This window comes from Phaenicophaeus curvirostris, chromosome Z (genome assembly GCF_032191515.1).
Source record: "Phaenicophaeus curvirostris isolate KB17595 chromosome Z, BPBGC_Pcur_1.0, whole genome shotgun sequence".
In the NCBI taxonomy this organism is placed as follows: Eukaryota; Metazoa; Chordata; class Aves; order Cuculiformes; family Cuculidae; genus Phaenicophaeus; species Phaenicophaeus curvirostris.
In genome coordinates, this window is record NC_091431.1 from 26359665 (window position 1) to 26376746 (window position 17082).

General features: G+C 39.4%; 1 protein-coding gene across 2 annotated transcripts in view; it reads right to left on the reverse strand.

Annotated features, from left to right (window-relative positions):
- Positions 1 to 1131: 1131 nt before the first annotated feature.
- The window catches only part of PTCH1 (patched 1), a 62505-nt gene continuing 46554 nt past the window's right edge, over positions 1132 to 17082 (reverse strand). The window contains exons 16-23 of one of the 2 annotated variants that reach the window (XM_069881029.1): positions 16356 to 16498; positions 14131 to 14314; positions 12345 to 12625; positions 10596 to 10733; positions 7557 to 7699; positions 4504 to 4603; positions 2917 to 3171; positions 1132 to 1843 (exon numbers count right to left, since the gene is read on the reverse strand). In XM_069881029.1, coding sequence (XP_069737130.1) covers positions 1316 to 1843; positions 2917 to 3171; positions 4504 to 4603; positions 7557 to 7699; positions 10596 to 10733; positions 12345 to 12625; positions 14131 to 14314; positions 16356 to 16498 — 1772 coding nt within the window. In that variant the 3' untranslated portion in view covers positions 1132 to 1315. Of the gene's footprint in view, positions 1844 to 2916; positions 3172 to 4503; positions 4604 to 4772; positions 4790 to 7556; positions 7700 to 10595; positions 10734 to 12344; positions 12626 to 14130; positions 14315 to 16355; positions 16499 to 17082 lie in introns of those variants that run through there. The other variant, XR_011339434.1, reaches the window with a different exon arrangement.

The following is a 17082-nucleotide window of genomic DNA, read 5'->3' on the forward strand; positions in this document are numbered from 1 at the left end:
GTATTTCCTTATTCTGAGTACAGTATTACTTGCCATATTTACAGACTGTGAAGTTAAGGGAATGAATGTCTAGTTGCATTTTGAGATGCTTGGAGAGACATTTTATCAATCAGAAGGTGATTTTATTATGATTCGTCAAAATATTTCCATCAAAACTCTTGATGTGTATGTGCATGTGTGCCTTCATGTAAAATAACAAAATGGCTTACTCTGGTCAAACTAGTGTCTGTCACTGAAAAGTAAGGAGAAAAACAGGGTTTCACAGCTAAGTAACTATTTTAACACTTCTTTGCCCCCAAAGAGAAAAACAGAGTTAAAATAGTAATAATTTTTTTTTTTAGGCACAAGCCCCCAAAACCTTTCAAGGTAAAAACTCAATTGGTTTCTCCCATTCAAAGTATTCCCAGTTAAATCAATGGAAATTTTTCAAAAAAATTGTTTTCCCAAACATCTGCTAAAATATCTTGTCTATTTGAAACAGTGCTGTTTCCTGTAACCTTCTCTTCGCAGTCGAAAGAAGGACAATGATTTTGTTATCAAGTCTCACAAGTTCTTGGGTATTTTGGGTTCCTGTTTCAAAGGAACATATATAATGTCTTGCTAGGTCAGTTCTATCCCATGCAAATCTGCAGTAGCCACTGCAGCTGCTCCTGGCAAGGGAGAGATCAGTCCAAGGACTCCTCCAGTGTATGAGTTTTTTGGGTGGGTCTCTGCCCCCAAAGCTCAGGGGTCACCCCACCACTCAGCAATGCACTAGGTTTGTAGGGCCCTCCCATATCTCACTCAGCCCACCTTCCAGAGTGACTCAGTCCTCACTACACATTTCTAATCCTTCCAGGGAGTTTTACTCAAGAGAGGACAACTCTTAAAGTAGCTGGCAATTTTATACTCTCCTAGGCAATGTCATTCCGTCTATGATGTTTTACAATGTGCCTGGGATCAGAAGACAAGGACCTATCAATAGTAAATGCAGTCATACAACTTTGAAGACACTACATCACATCTCAGCTTCATTTTCCTCATTCGGTAAACTGGGATTGTACAACGAACCCACCCACTTCACAAGGCTCTTGGAAGTAGTTAATGCTTGAACCCAGTAAAACCTCTCAGTGTTGGAAAGTACTGTCTTATCCAACCTGATTTCTAGAGTGAAATGTACTATATGCACGGCCAGCAGATTTAAGATGATCAGGGACCACTAAGTCAACCTACCTGAAAGAAAGGTACCTCAGAGAAATTTAATCTTTCCCCTTTCTTTTGATCATACCATTTGTTGACACAGGTAAACCTTGATACTACAGCAGACGGACCTACCTTACTGTGAGCTGTTGCCAGGTATCCTTTCCTCACATTCAACATCTTGCAGCTCTATAACTTCTACTTTAGAGTTTCTTCTTTCACACCGCACATTGAAAGGCACATGGGGGTCCTCAAATGTCCCATGGTCAGCTTCATGGTGTCCCTCATAGGACGGAAAGTTCCCTCCCCGAGAGCTGTGGCTGTGCACTGCGGGGTGGACAGCAACAGTCACTGAAGCCGAGGCAGTCACAGTAGTGATTGGCTGGCAGTACGCTGGTCCTGTGGCGCCCATGGTGCCAAACGCCGGGCTTCTCATGTTATGAGAACGAGCCCTGTGACCCGAGCGATCCCTATTGCTAGATCCTGAATGCCCTTCAGTAGAAATTTCAAAAGCGTCCCTGCGAGGGCGGTAAGGAGGTGGTCGCAGCCCTTCCCTTGCTTCCCGTTTGGGTTGTCTGCCCTGATACCACACCTGCTGTGTACTGGACTCTGGATTAGACTGTAATCTGGGACTTGATTGATGCCTTGTCTCTGGCTGAACCACCTGAAAGAAAGACGTATCGTTATGCCTCTGACAAAGCAAGACAAACAAATACCATACTTGCATATTTTTTATGCTGAGAACATTTGTAATAATGCTGTCCTGGCTCTAATTCTACAAAGGTAATTTTCCGGAGTCCAATAATTGTTGATTTTTCCAGATAGTTTTTCTCTGAAGTTGTAAAAAACTGGAATGTATATCTTCAGAAAAACACAAGATAACAGATGAAAACATTATTGTAAGCTTCCTTCACACTGGACCATCTTTTCAACGGGATGGGTGACAAGCACTAGATTTTCTCTTGTTCAACAAGCAGAGCTGCAGACGCTTGGAAAAGGCTCTGTTCCATGCAGGGTTCATACACAGGATGTTAGTAGGGTAGTTTGTACAGACTGTAGGAATCTGTTTTCTGATTTCTGTAAAAAGCGTGAAGTGCGGCGGCCACATCAGTCAATAAACCGTGACCAACTTCAAATGTGGCTGTGCTTGTACCTATTTCTAGGCCTCTGCTGAACAAAACCAGATCCACATTGCAGCTCAGCATGCAGCATCAGCAGGGGTAAGAGGCAGAGCTTTTTCACTTTCCTTTGAAATCACACTTATGCCAACCCAGTGGTAAGATGCAACAGGCCTAAGATTTAGTAGAACCCTGAAACTGTTTTCTTCTGGCTCTATCAATCTTTTTCCCCAAAATGTGCTGTCAGAGGTATATGCGATTGTGATCCACAAGAAGCTGTGTGGATGAGGTCCAGATCTTTTAATTTCTCCTTGTTCTCTCTCTGAGAACAGTCAGCAAACAAGAGTGAGAGCTCTCTCTTGTGGCTGGTGCCAATACACCGTAACAGTAGTTACACATGTGAAAGACCTCTGCTTTTGTACCGTCATTTTTCCATCAACTCGACTCTAAAGAAGAGGATGAGAAAAGCCTTCACCTCCAGTTTACAAGGTTTTGCACAAAGTCACAAAGCATTATCAACCTGAAATACGAGCTTTCCACAAAAAGAAATAGATTTAAATAAAAAAACCTCTTAAACACTCTTATTGCCCCCCTGCCAGTCCATACACAAGCTACTTACAGTGGATCTCGCAAAGACAGGATTCTCAGTGGCTTCTACTATTACTTGATGGACTGGTGCCCCAGCGCCTTGCGTGGCCTCGTACTGATGAAGCTCTTCACTGATACCAGACACTGTGGTTTGAGAGCTGTACTCGGAATCAGAGGAATCTGACCCATTATTTGTGTGCCCAGGTGGCAATGCAAACCTCACGGTGCTGGGGGGTGGCTCAGGAGACGGTGTGGGCAATCTGTTTCGTCCATTGGCTGGAGAAACCTGATAATGACATTGCATTCAGTAACATTCAATTAGCTTTAGCCTTTTAATCATTAGTGCTATATGCTGAATACACTCTCCCACGCCAGGACAACCTCAGCACTATTTTTCTAATGAATATTTATCCAGAACTGAGTAAAGTAAGGAAGAAAAACCCCAAAGACACGTGATCACCATCTGTGGATATGTATGTCAACAGGATTACACAGATTCTTCTGGATACTGCTGTCTCAGAAAGCACATGTATGTGTGTGTAGGCATGCCTTTCCATTTTTTAATATTAAAATAATACAAGTGCTTCTCCCCCCCTTCAGCATACATTAACAGTGATTTCATAAATTCATCTCAAGCGTGTATGCATAGCATGGTTCAGTGACTTCGCAAAGAGAAATGGGCACACATATAATAGCAATGTATGTGGTAATAATATATATATTGCTTGAGTAAGGGACAGGTCATGTATACTGTCAGGAATATGAGACATCACACACTACTGTCAAAACTATGTCAAGTAATAATAATAAAAAAAAAAGCACTTCTGAAATTTTCCTAGTGCTGTAAGACACCTTGTGTTTTATTCTTCTACGTACACATATATAGAGAGATGTGAAGCAACCACTGTGAAGCACACTGGTTCTATTGATATGTGATAAAGATAGCCCTACGTAACACGGTAATTGTGTTAACTATGGAGTAGGTAGTGAATAATCAACAACCAAATACAAATTTGGTATCTATGAATCCTTTTTTTGCTGGACTTGGGCTTTATACTGTAAACTCATCAACGTCTAAGCGAAGCCTTCCAGAAAAATGTTCCTTGAGCCAAGATCATACCACAGGGAGGGGTACCTTCTGGCAGACCAGTCATGGATATCAAGGTGTGGTCTGTGGACCACCACTGGTGTATGTTGGTCCACACAGGCCTTCCTGGTGGTCTGCTCAGTCAAATATTTTGAGGGAAGCAACAGAGGCAGTGAGGTAGGAAAGAAGGTGGTATGTGTACAAAACAAACTGCCCTTTGCAAAATACTGGGGAAAATCCTTATTTTACAGGCTAGTTTGCATTTCACACTATGTTTTAAAAGCATAAATAATCTTACACTTATATCAAGTTTGCTGATTGCAGCCTCTAAAATAATACCTATAAAATCCTTAAAAATATAGGTAGAAGAATATCAACTAAATAACAAACAGCACATTCATTAGAGATTTTAAAAAATCTAATATAATCCAACAGAATTTAAAAAATAAAGTTTCTAAAAAGGGGAGTAATATGGGGGGCAGGGGTGCAGAGAGAGTATTACTTTTTCTGTTCATGATTAATTTTACTGACCTCAGGATATGGTCCAAAGAATGAAAGGAGAACAGGAAGTAGCACCAATCCATTGAGAACTCCCAGAATGGTTAAGATTGCCAAAACAGCAAAGAAATATCTAAAAGAGTTTAAGAGGTGTTGGGGAAAAAATATTATTAGAAATAAGGGATTACAAATAACTCCTAAATATGTTAAAATAATATGTATACTTAACTAAATCTAAAATATTGCTAATATCATAGTAAACAATTATATCATTTACAAAATATAGATACAGGAGGTTTTACCTTTTGAATTAGAGAAGCTACATTCCACAACCCAGTGTTAGTTGATAAAGGAAAGAAAAAAATTACATTTGTTAGTTTCCCAGAATCTGGAAGCATGTAATGTTATTTATGAATGTGTTACACAAACACAAAAATATGGAATGTGCAGTGAATAGCTGAATGGATTGAAAGCACAAATACAATGAAAAGGGGCCCCCATTAGTGAAAACCCAGCAGAAGCAAACAAATGAAGTGAAGGGTGTAGAATTTAAACAATTTAGCCTAGAAGGAAAAGAAGCCCTCTTCTCCAAGCAGCTAATCCACTGTGAAATGCTTCTGCATCATACAGCAGAATCTCTAATTAAATCTCCAGTGTATCAGGTAAGGGTTTCCCTTGCTGTTCATTAATCACAACTTTCTGCCTAGAATTCTGAGAGTTCCAGTTTTGCCAAATAGCTCGAACTGCAACCTTTTTACAATACAGGAACCCGCTTTCTGCAAAGAAAATGCTACCCATTCTATAGTAAGATTCAGCATTGTACTGAGTAAGAGCACCCCACAATGGCAGAGCTGCATTGCAGGCTAATCTTTTGTTGAACAATTTAGCATCTCTGAATACTCTTGTTTTGCATCAGCCAATTCAAACATAAAGGCTGGAGCACTATGGAAGAAGACGAAAGTGCACAAGTGGTTGTCCTTTCCCACCACTGAGGGCTAAGGTCTGGGATCCTTCATGAATACCAAGGTAAACCTGTCAGTAAAACGAAAGCCTTGCTAGTTGGTATTCGGCACAGCTGGGGCTCAGACTAAACTTAAGGCTGTGTTGTAACTAATGATTTCAAGGACTCAGTCTTGGTAAATTCCTGCAAGAGAAGGCAAAGGAGAAGAATGGAGGGCAAGTTTGCTACTAATGGGTCTGCTGATTACATTGTCTAGCTGGCAACAAACTTTACTGCCTCCCTGTTTCCACATCTGATCATATATATCAGCCTCCTGTAAAACTACAAATTTCCTGCTATTGTAAACATTTGGGAATTTCTGATCTGCATTAGCAAAAATCAGCAAGCCAATCCACTCCACTAACATAAACCACCAGAACTTTATACTGGGACAGAGATCAACAACAGGCATTAAAAACATTTGCATTTCATCCATCTAAGATCAGGATAAACAGGAGGATTACAGCTCTGACCACTTGGTGTATACAATGTCTGTTAATTTACTTAATCTTGCACATTGTTGGACTAATCTATCGTTTTCCGGAAGTTTGGAACCTTCTTCACCCACTATAATAATGCTCAGGCTCCCATAGTTTGCTTTATTTTATTTTTGATACATGGCAAAGTAAAGTCAGATTGTGCTAGAAAATGAGAAACTGATGGCCAAAAGAAAGTAAAATACTATAAGTTGAAAAGTTGAAAGGCTCATTTTATAAACTGAGAGAACATCCAATCCAAATTTGGTGTGGAGGGTTGCTACAATCTTCCACTTGCTATAACACAAAAATAAGCTTGCCAAAAATCTTGTCTTGTCAAGTAGGAAATTAGTACACCAAATGCACTCCTGCAAATTTAGGTTAAATCTGTAAATAATCTCTATGTCAAAGTTTTCCAACATTTACAAGATGAGGTCCTAAAAGAATAATTCTATCTTATTTATTTAACATCAATAAATTAAAGCAAAAAATACTGACTAGGGAGAAAATACACATTCTATTTCAGGACATGCAATATCTGTACAGTAATAATGTAGGTTACATGAGTTCTAACTGCAAACTGCCTGCTTTCTTTTAATCTCTTACATATGCACATAAACAAAAAAATCTTGATGAGATCTAGCAGCCATTTTCTCAGCGCCTGCCTCTGACATTTTGTTGTTCTCGTTGTCAAATGGATGTCAGCTAAGTCTACTCATCTATCCAGTTTCTGTCTACCTAAGTTGTTAAGTCATCTTCCAGAACATTTTTGTTTGGCCCAGTTTTACCTCAGTTCCTTTTCAGGGCTTGGATGATACTTTTTTTTGTGCTGTAGTTTGCCACAAAGAACGTGTTACTTCCAGGATTAGCCATTTTGCAGAGCTCCACAGGTTGTTTGGAATAGCATAGGATCTGTTTCATTACACTTCTCAAATTCCCCTCTCCAAAAAACTCGCTTTCCTCTCATACTTGATGAATTCACAGTCTTAATTAAATTCACAAGAAACAGTTTGCCTGTGGTTCTAAGCAGAAAGGCCTTCAGGCTTTGCTTTACAAAATTTTAATATGAAGTTCTGTGCTCATACTTACAGTTCCCCAGCTCCCAAACAGGGCTTTTTTTATCTATCCCTGTTACATGCTGCTGTAAACCTTACATAATGACAGAAAGAAGACCCAGTGAGAGTCTCTCGCTGAATAGTTGCTGCCTGTTTGTAGGTTCATGTGCCCTTTGCACACAAATTGTGCACACAAGAAGTCTGGAGGACCCAAAGGTTGAAGGTTAAACCCACCTAGTACCAGGCAATACTAGATGCTTTGAACTGACTCAAACCCAGAATTAGCAAGCTTTCTAAAGAGGGCAATTTTTGTGTTCTTTCATGCCGGGTGTCAGATTTTCCTGGAACAGATTTTTATACCAGCAATGGAAACACTACCGTGTCTAGCATGTAACAAGGAGTTAATAAAACAGAAGGAAAGCAGAACCATGATGTAAGCATGCTTGACACACCATGCATAGTAATAAAATGACAGATAGGTTGAAGTGACTAAAAATTAAAAGCATATTTATTATTACTTTAAAAAGAAAGTCAAGACACACACAAATGCCTTACCTGACAATAAAATCAAACTCTGATCCTGCGAGCATTAACACTCCAAGCAGAGTGGACACAGCCCCATCCAGCACTGGTGCAAACATGTGTTCCAGTGCAAGGACAGCCCTATGGTTCCTGTCTCCTATAGCAGTTAAAAATGCCTATAAAATAATAAAATCCATTTCATGAGACAGATGCACAGAACCTTCCAAGCAGTCTCTCTTATAGCAAGCATAGTTTTTCCCCAGTTAATTGCTTATAACTACAGTCTATCAAAAGTATCTCTATAGCTGCTCAACCTTCAGGAGGCAGCCTGACTCTGCAGTCATACCACACAGCGGCTGATGAAGTCAGACAACAGGAGTAAGCCCTGATTACAGAGGCAGATCATAATAATAAATATAGCACTTCGGGTGTCAAAATTACAGGGTTATTCCTCTTACTCTTGCTTCCATGACTATCATGGGAAATTTGCTGTAGGAACAGCCAATGCTGATACAGGCCTTCCCATACACCTGACACAGACCATGGGCTGGTAGCTTCAGTTCAGGTACATGGTGACACACAGAGAAGTGTTTATTGGTACACTAGATCCTTCTGTTCCTCTTTGTGGAAGTGACCACTAGTACAGCACATTTCTTATCACTGCTCCGAGGCTCTGGACCACTGGATGTTACTCACAGTTAAGCACCCAACTGATGGAAAGTTCTCAGCATATTCAATGGGACTGGAATGAAGTAGCCTCAGATTGCATGCTGCCCTTTTTTTTTTTTTAACACTTCTATTTCATTCAAAATAATTTCGTTCTGCAACTTACACTACTTCAAAGTTAGCAGGCCTATACATATAAAATTGCCTTAGTAATAGTGCTGAACACAGTAGTGAAATATCTTTCTCCCCCCAATTCCTTAGTGAACAAGCTGTATCAAAGCCACTCAAATATTGTTTCATATGAATTTGTCTCCTCTGTGTATGACTTAGTGGTTTAAGAAGACAAGAAGCAAGCTGATCTTCTTCCTGTGATTTAGAAGGGCTCTCTCTTCACCAAATTCTCTATTGCACATAAGATATGAGTTCAACCAGCCAATTTTCTCTTGGTCCTGGATTTTAAGTCTCTCTTCTCTAGCAGCTTATTTTCATATATCAGACAAATTTGGGGTGACATTAGTCAACACATTGAAAAGTTATTTTGTGGGACAAGCAGACCAACAATACGTACATGTGGAGTGAGATTCCAAGCCCTTATTCGATATGTAGCCAAATCATGTATTAATAATCTCCAGTATTGGACTAAATGTGGTCACGGAAAATTAATGTATCCATGACATCTTACATTCCCATATACATAAATGGATGAAGAATTCCACTCAGGGTAAAGGCAGCTGTCAGTGAGATGACACATGAATGGGAGCTATCGGATCTGATCCACAAACATATTACCAAGTTATATAAACATACGTATATGCATGTAATTAAAGAATGCATAATGCAAGAGTCTACTGTTGATTGAAAATTTATTTGCAGAGTTAAAAAAAACCCCAAGGTCACAATTTGCAAGTGATAGCAGAGAACTGAACCATAAGTGGATTGTGAAGCACTCTTATGCAAGTTCAATTAATATCTGTATCAACAGCTCCAGCATTGCTTTTTTTATTTATGCAACACTGGTTTAACTGTTCGTACATGGGAAGTTCTGAGAAGGACAGTACTGCTGCTATAATTTGAAGTCTTTCATTTAAAGTTGATGTTTGAAAGTTTTCAACTCCAGAGTCAATGTGAAAAAATGCAATTTCCATTTTTTTTTGCCATTTTACCTTCAGTCACAGGCAACTTTTATATATGAATTCTTGTAAATTAGTTTCTTCCCATTCAGAAACAAGTAGTTATTTTGTCTTTTTGTATTCCAGTTTTCCTGTTTTAAATCTTCAATTCCAAGAAACTGTTGTTTCTTTCTTCCTCTTGTACACTTTCCATCCTATCACTTTATGTGCCTCAACTCTGTACATCATCTACAATATGTTCCCAGTATTTGGCCATCTCTAGTGTGCTATGGTCCCCATTAGTTCTCTTTTTCACTGTCACCAGATCCTTTTAGAAGTCTACCAGTACTCCCTTTGAGACTAGAAGACCCATTGCACTCCCGTCCAATGTCACCAGCACCTTACAGTCCCTTCCCTTCACTTCTTTTTGGATTAATACAGTAACTATATACTAGAGATCCTATCAAACTGTAAGTACTCCACTTCTGAGATTATATTATATTGACCACTCAACCATAGCCCTTTACTTTATTCTTTGTCACCAAATAAAGCAAGATGAGTTTTGTGCAACTTGAACACCCAAAAATGCCCCCTTGCAAGTGAACTGTTACTTCTATGTATTCTTCATCTGGCTGACTGAGCTAGGTGAGTAGATGCACTCTAGATTTGGACACTAATCCTTGAAAATGCTGAAAATCTTTATATAAAATACACTTTACTCTCCCCCTCCTCACATCAGAAAACTATCTTCCTACAGACTGCACGTTTGTACCCACTGTTAATAGCTGATGCGGTTCTGGAAAGAAGGTGCTGATTTTTCAAGAGGAAAATTAATCCAAATACATTCAAATTTTAGTGGTCCAGACATATCAAATGATATATGTAATTTTGAAAAACTCCTTTGAAGGCTTCTCTTCCACAAGGTACAGAATCTATGTGCACGAGGGAACAAACAATTACACAGCACTTAGACAGGAGTACAGAGGCTGCAGACAAGTACCCCAAGAGTATGGGCTGAAGTAAGGTGCATTAAGAGCTCCGCTTTGTCTATTTATTTGTATCACTTGGGCAACTAGATACTAAAGGTAAAGTATCCCCTCTTATCTCCTGGGAGAATGCCTCAATAGCATCAGCTCCACTCTATCCAGACAAACGGAACGGCACACAAAACTATTTGTCACCTATTCCTTTTGAGAACGATGTCACTGACTTAAGAGACTAAGTAAGGATTTGTGATCTTAACGTCGCCATCATTTTATTTTAAAATGTTTTGAAAATGCTTCCTGATTTTACGTACCAAAGCAACGTGAACAGTGAATTCCACACCGATGCCAACAGAAGCAATTAGGATAACCACAGGCACTGCACTCAGCTTTATTCCAATTAGACCCATCATGCCAAACAGCTCCACAGTCATCAGAGCCAGCACCACCACCTAGATAATTTCAAACAGGTGTTAGTAACGTCTTATACTCCGGACACATGAAGAGAAAGATATTTCAAAACAACATGGTGACTATAAAACATATGCCTCAAAGCCATCCTATGTTCCCAAAGACAAACATCTTTTCCTTGTTTCATTGTGCTCAAGGACAATAACTTGCTAAAGAGCCAGTTTAAATTATACTCCCAAAGACAAACATCTTTTCCTTGTTTCATTGTGCTCAAGGACAATAACTTGCTAAAGAGCCAGTTTAAATTATACTCCTAGGGACCATTTAACAGACCAAGCACCATTTTTGCATCAGTTACAATTTACCAATGATCTGAAAAACAATTTATTCTTCCTTATCATGGATGCCCCCTCAAAACATGTTTTCTCTTTTGCACCTGTTTCTCAGACAATCCTTCCAGAAAAAGTAACTTCAAATACCTATATTGGAATTTTTTTTCTGCAGAACTGCAAATATAAGTGAGGATGACTTCTGAGTAGGTCTAAAGCCCAGAGAAAGTGAATGCCATATTCAGCTGATGAGTCTCGGATTACAGAGGGGCTCTGAACTTTTAAGATACTTGGAGGGATTTAACATGGACAAAGTGAACAGCTGAATCTAAGGGAAAGCTTTTATTTTTCTTTCATCTACCTTGTAAAAAAAAAATTGAGGAAAACGGGGGGGGAGGAAATCTGTAGAATCAACTTTAGAAGTTGCTAAAGCCAAGCAGAAAAAAAAAGACAGACATAAAAGCAATGGTGGACTCTGAAAATAAATGCCTTTTCCAAGGGAAAAAAGTATGCACTACAATAAATGATTTTATAAGCTAATGAATCAAGGGTAATAACATAAATTGCTTGATTAAGTGCTATGAAAAATATTCTAGACTAAACATTTATGTTTTAACATACCTGTCGTATAAATGTACATTACAAAAACTAGTAACTGTTTTACGCTTTTCTACTTCTGGCATTTTATAAACCATGTGATAGTTTATGGAATTTAAACATAGGAACATCATCACTCAATTTAACTTGAATGTTTACTGAGAGGCTTATGGTGGCTTACAGAAAGTATGGAGGGGTATTCTCTTCAGTTTATAATTTTACGGCTCTTTGTCCTGCATAGCTAAGTTACACTGTTTCCACAGTGTACACCATACAACCCAACCATTTCAGTTTTTCCAGAAAGACTGCATTCAGAAATCAGTGGGAAGATTTAAATGTAAGTTAGTTACAAGCAGCTGCCTTGAAAAATAACTATGTCTGATAAAAAGGAGAAGGAATAAATAATTAGAAATAACTTCAATATTTAATAAAGCTCTTAATTTTCCCGTGTCTTTATTTCTCAGCATGCATCTGAGCAAGGGCAAAAGTTTATGTGCCTTTCTAAGAAACCTTTCAAGGTGCAAAAAAGGTGGCCAAAGGATTAAGGTTATTAAGGTTTGTACCTTTAGCATGAACCCTACCCCCTCAAGTTGAATAAATATATAATGAATGATGCAATATACATACTCCACCAGAGGCCCAGACATAAACAAAACCTTCCCGACTACAGCAAGAGCTATGCTGAAAGGAATTTGACTTCAACAAAGACCCTTATAATAAACTTACAATGATCCCAGCCGTCCAGGGGTTTAGGAGGAAGAGGGCACACACCAGAAACGTGCAAGCCAAAACCACACTAATGGATAAGAGGAGCCAGTGACGAAGCCCAATGTACTGCTCCCAAAACAGAAACGGGTAACCGTTCGGGTAGCTGGCAATCCCCAGGCTTGTGTAGTTACTACAGATGGCTCTCACTTTCTCAATAGCCTCCACAAAGTCAGAAGTTTCACGTAATCCGTTGAGGTAGAAAGGAAACTGAGCATACTCTATGGGCTCAGCCGCTGGAACTAGGAAAAGGACAGCAGTGTTAAATTTTGTATTTGGAAAGAAGATATACAGAGAACACGATTAACTTAACACTGTTCTCCACAACAGAACGCTTAAAGGTGTTGAATTTAAATTTTACTTCTTTGGAACAAGTGACATTTTAAGAACTCCCCAATAAATTGAAAGGTGATTCCTATATTTTATCATGCAAAGCAATACAGTCTACACATCAGATCAACACAGTCTACATGAGTTCCCCAAACAATTCTGTATAATTCACCAGATATATTTCAGTACATGTTTTTAATCTTCGTCAGTGCTATAGTGTTTTTTACTGAATATCTGGCCAAAAATCCCTAGTTTTAACAAAAAGAAGATGATACCATCTTAAACACTTTATCCAAATGCTCTCCTTTTATGCAAGTGAGTTCCTTTGAAATCAAAGGCCATTTCCCTGACAGCAATTGAGGCCCACTGACATGAACTAGAGAAAAATTATGCTCAATCAGGCTGGTTGGTTTTTAAGATTTCCATTGAGTATTTTGGAAGTCAGATTCAGAAATCTGACTCTGAAATTTGCTTTGTTATTGATGCAAATGACTGGGGAATAAAAACTTAATAGGAAAGTAATGGCTTACTGGGGAAATACGTAACTTTTTATCCTTTAATAATTTGACAAACCAACACTCTCTGTAATTCTTTTTGAGAATAACGCTAAGTCTACTGTATGATAAGAAAAAAAACCAAACACCCGCTTCCGCAACAAACATTTTGTTACTGCTGTTGTGTGTTCTAGACACTGCAGTGTCATTCAGTTGACTTGCTAAACATGATTTGCCCTACTATAATCTCAGCTATAAATTTTCATTAGGACAAGACTTGGCTGACTGCCACAAAGCTCTAGGGTTTGGATACACTGAAGCATGGCTAGATGCTTACGCGATCACATTTTGAAGCACATCAGTCCTCCCCTATATGACCTCTTCCCTTCCCCACTGGTGTCCAACTAACATCCTCCCAATAAACTGAAAGCTGGCCTTGATGCTCAGGAAAACAGTGAAAGGCACAGAATGGGACTGCTCCTCTACCTAGGCAGCTCTCGTACCATATCAGCATGGTAGCTTAGAATATGAACCAACTTGACAAAAATCCCGTAGGTACTGAGGATAAACACAATATAGTCTCATTGATGAAATTTCAGAATGATATTGGCAGAATTTCATGCAATCTCCAGGTTTCTCTCACAGACAGAACTATCAAGTGAAACTAAAAAGCAATGCTTATTATAAGTTTTTAGAGCCTTAAACTGTTAAAAACCTCATCTTTCAACACGATAAAACCCTGCAGTGGTGGCATCTTTACAATAGTGCATGGGTCCTCTAAGATGAGAGATTAACACAATATATTGTCCTGCTTGCGTCTGAGTCCTGTGCAGCATTAGCCTACTACGGAGTTACTGGTTCTTGAAGGAAGGAGTGCAGGCACTTATATAAACTGTAAGACATTAAGACGAAATGTCACTCACTTCTCAGCCTTGTTTCTGGCATGTAGTCTGCTTTGTCATGGACCCACTCTGGGCGGTGAGGCCGGATGTTGGCTTGCGAGGCAGCATAGGCCACAGGGTCATTGCTAACCCAGGCTGTCAGGTAGATGTAGAAAGCATTTGGGTTAATGATCCCATCTGCATCCACCAGACGCTGTTTAGTCAACTGCAAAATGGAAAAAAAATTAGAAGTCTTTCAGAAAGAGTTTTGCTTTCAGGGTTTTTGCTGTAAAGTTTTCAACAAATGATCTGGAGATGCAACACACATATAGGAGGGGAAAAGCAAAAGAGCATGAATCTTCACTTGAAGTCACTTATCAGTAAACTACTGTTTGACATTGAAAAAAAATCTAAGAAACTACAGTGACAGTAGAAAGTAGTTGTTTATAAGTTAGTATTCATCTGATATTTACAATAAATCAGCAGATGGTTCTAGAATAGACTGAACCAATTAAAGCAAAACTCTGAAAGCCAGCAGCCAAGAGGGAAAACCAACCAAGTTGCAGAAACATATTTAAAGAAAGGGGAAGAAAAATCTGGCAAGAGTCCCTATACACGTCTGTGTGCAGTTAACCTCTGTTGTTAACACTGAAGGAAATGCCACCCAGTAAATGGAGGAGAGCTATAAAAATAAAACAACATCTGTATAAATTTTGCTAACACTTGCCTCCTATGACCTATGAATTCAGAAAATGCCCAATGTCAAGAAAGCAGATGAGTGGCTTGTGTTATTTCGGTCACTGTGGGCAAATGCATCTGTGGGGTAAACAGCAGTGGTACACTTCTAGGGTCCTGTAGCCAAATCTTGCACAGCTAGAGCTCTGACAGAGGACTCTGTGGGTGAAAAGTATTACTGGGGTTTTTTGTTTTGTTTATTTAAAATTCTGGCTTGACTCCAGCTTCAGGTCTTTTTAATGAAATGAAAAACAACAGTGACAGCAGTTAAAAAAAAAAAAAAAAGAAGAAAAAAAAAGAAGCTGGATTCCAAGGATCTGGATTCAATTAGTCCACAGGATATGCAACAACTGTATGTCTTCAAGCTGTCTCTGGAACTGCACAGTACAGCGCTCAGCCCCTGTGGGTGCACCGCACTTTTCTCCCTCCCAGGCACAGGAAATTATATCAGCAGCAGCAGTCCAATCAAATTTGTTCCACAGCGTACCTGGTACACTCTGCTAAACAAAATACCACTGAAGGTTTTCTCCTCAACTCCCTTTCTTTGCTTAATTAACATCTGAAGCTTCATTCAGATCTGATAGCATGCTACATGTTGCTATGCAGCAGTGTATTTTACACACCATAGTAACTTTGGACAACATACTCTGTAAATCTGTCACCTCTAATGCCAGGAAAAAAAGAAAGACAACAAGCAGATCTGCCAACATCATTAGAAAGACTACTTTTCTGCCTGAAAGCACAGCAAGTCAATGATGACTCTAGTAAGGGAGAAGTTAGGTTACAGCAGAATTTCTTTGTAAAAGTCTAAGATCTAATTTTAGTGTAAGCAGCGGAACCTAATGTGTTTCCACCTACAAATGGCTACAGCAAATGCAGTTATATGCTCTGATAACATTGCAAAAGAACATCAGACATTTTATTTAGGCAGCTCCAATAACTGCCAATCTTAGTTCTACAACAGTATAGACGTATCTAGCAATGATGGTGTAAGAACATGATACAGCACGTAACAACTTCAGTCCTCTTCCACTATCATTCATCAACACTTTTAAAAAATGTTATGTTTTGCATAAATCAGTAGCAACTAACTAAATAATTGCAAATGCCACAGCAGAAATCTGATCAACGCTTTAAGGCAATCAGATTCAAATGAGAAACCAAGCCACTTAGGGTAACTAGGCTGACATTGGCTCTGTCTGGCATAGGACCAGACAACATCTATCTATGGATGCAGCAAAGCATTTTTAACAATAATTTCAGCGAAACTGAGTGTCTCTGAAGCAAGAGCAGCACTGAACACACATCAATCAGTAATAAGCAAGAGGAGGCACTCCCAATGTTGACTTTGAACACTTTGCAACACAGACCAGACTGCAGCTGACAAGTGGCTTCAGCAAAGTCAGTAAAGCCATGCTGTTAAGGTGTAACTCAAGCATTCAGTTCATCAAGACCAAAAGAGACACTCTCTCTCCCCAGTCATGATGACTTGTGTATTCCTATATATACCAGTATGGACCATGATACAGTACCTGGCTGACGTCAATGGGTTTTGCTCGGTTGCCTGTTTGTACCAAGAGTTTGTAAGCCAAAACAGCATCATCAGATCCATTTTTATAATTGTTGTAGGTGATCTTCCCCGCTTCCCAGTCGCTGTCAAATGCATCCTGAAGTCCTGAAGAGTTAAGGGAGGTACGGGGAAGACAGAACATGCAGGTAAGCAATCACTCTTGGAAAAAAACTTCAGAAGGAAGAAGGAATAATGACTTTATCATAACTAAATCGAGAAGAAAATTATCCAGCTGCTGCCTTCTATGTTTGGGGATACTCATCCACTGTCGGTGTGTGGAAGGGTAAAGTACCAGTTGCACATTCAGTATTTTGGCCAAAGAAAGGCAGAGGAAGTGAGAAGGTGCCAGGGAGAAGCCTGAAGAGTCTTCCTGTGTTGTGCAGATCAGCAAAGCTAAGATACCAAGTGCACTGGTGCAAACCAGCTTCCCCTCAAAGCAAAGAGATCCTGGATGGGATTAGGACCATCTGGTCCCGCATCCTTCACACAGCCTTTGAGAGAAACCTAGTGCCCTGCTTGGAGAAGTATACAGGAAAGAGTTTTAATTTGCATTTATTACTTCTTTCATATACACCCTCCTCAAAACAAAGCCAAGACCTGCCCTGACCTGGATGGTGCCAGAGCAGAAAAATGTCCAAATTCAGCTCTGATCCCACTTCAACACCTACTGTAGAGTTAGAACCAAAGGA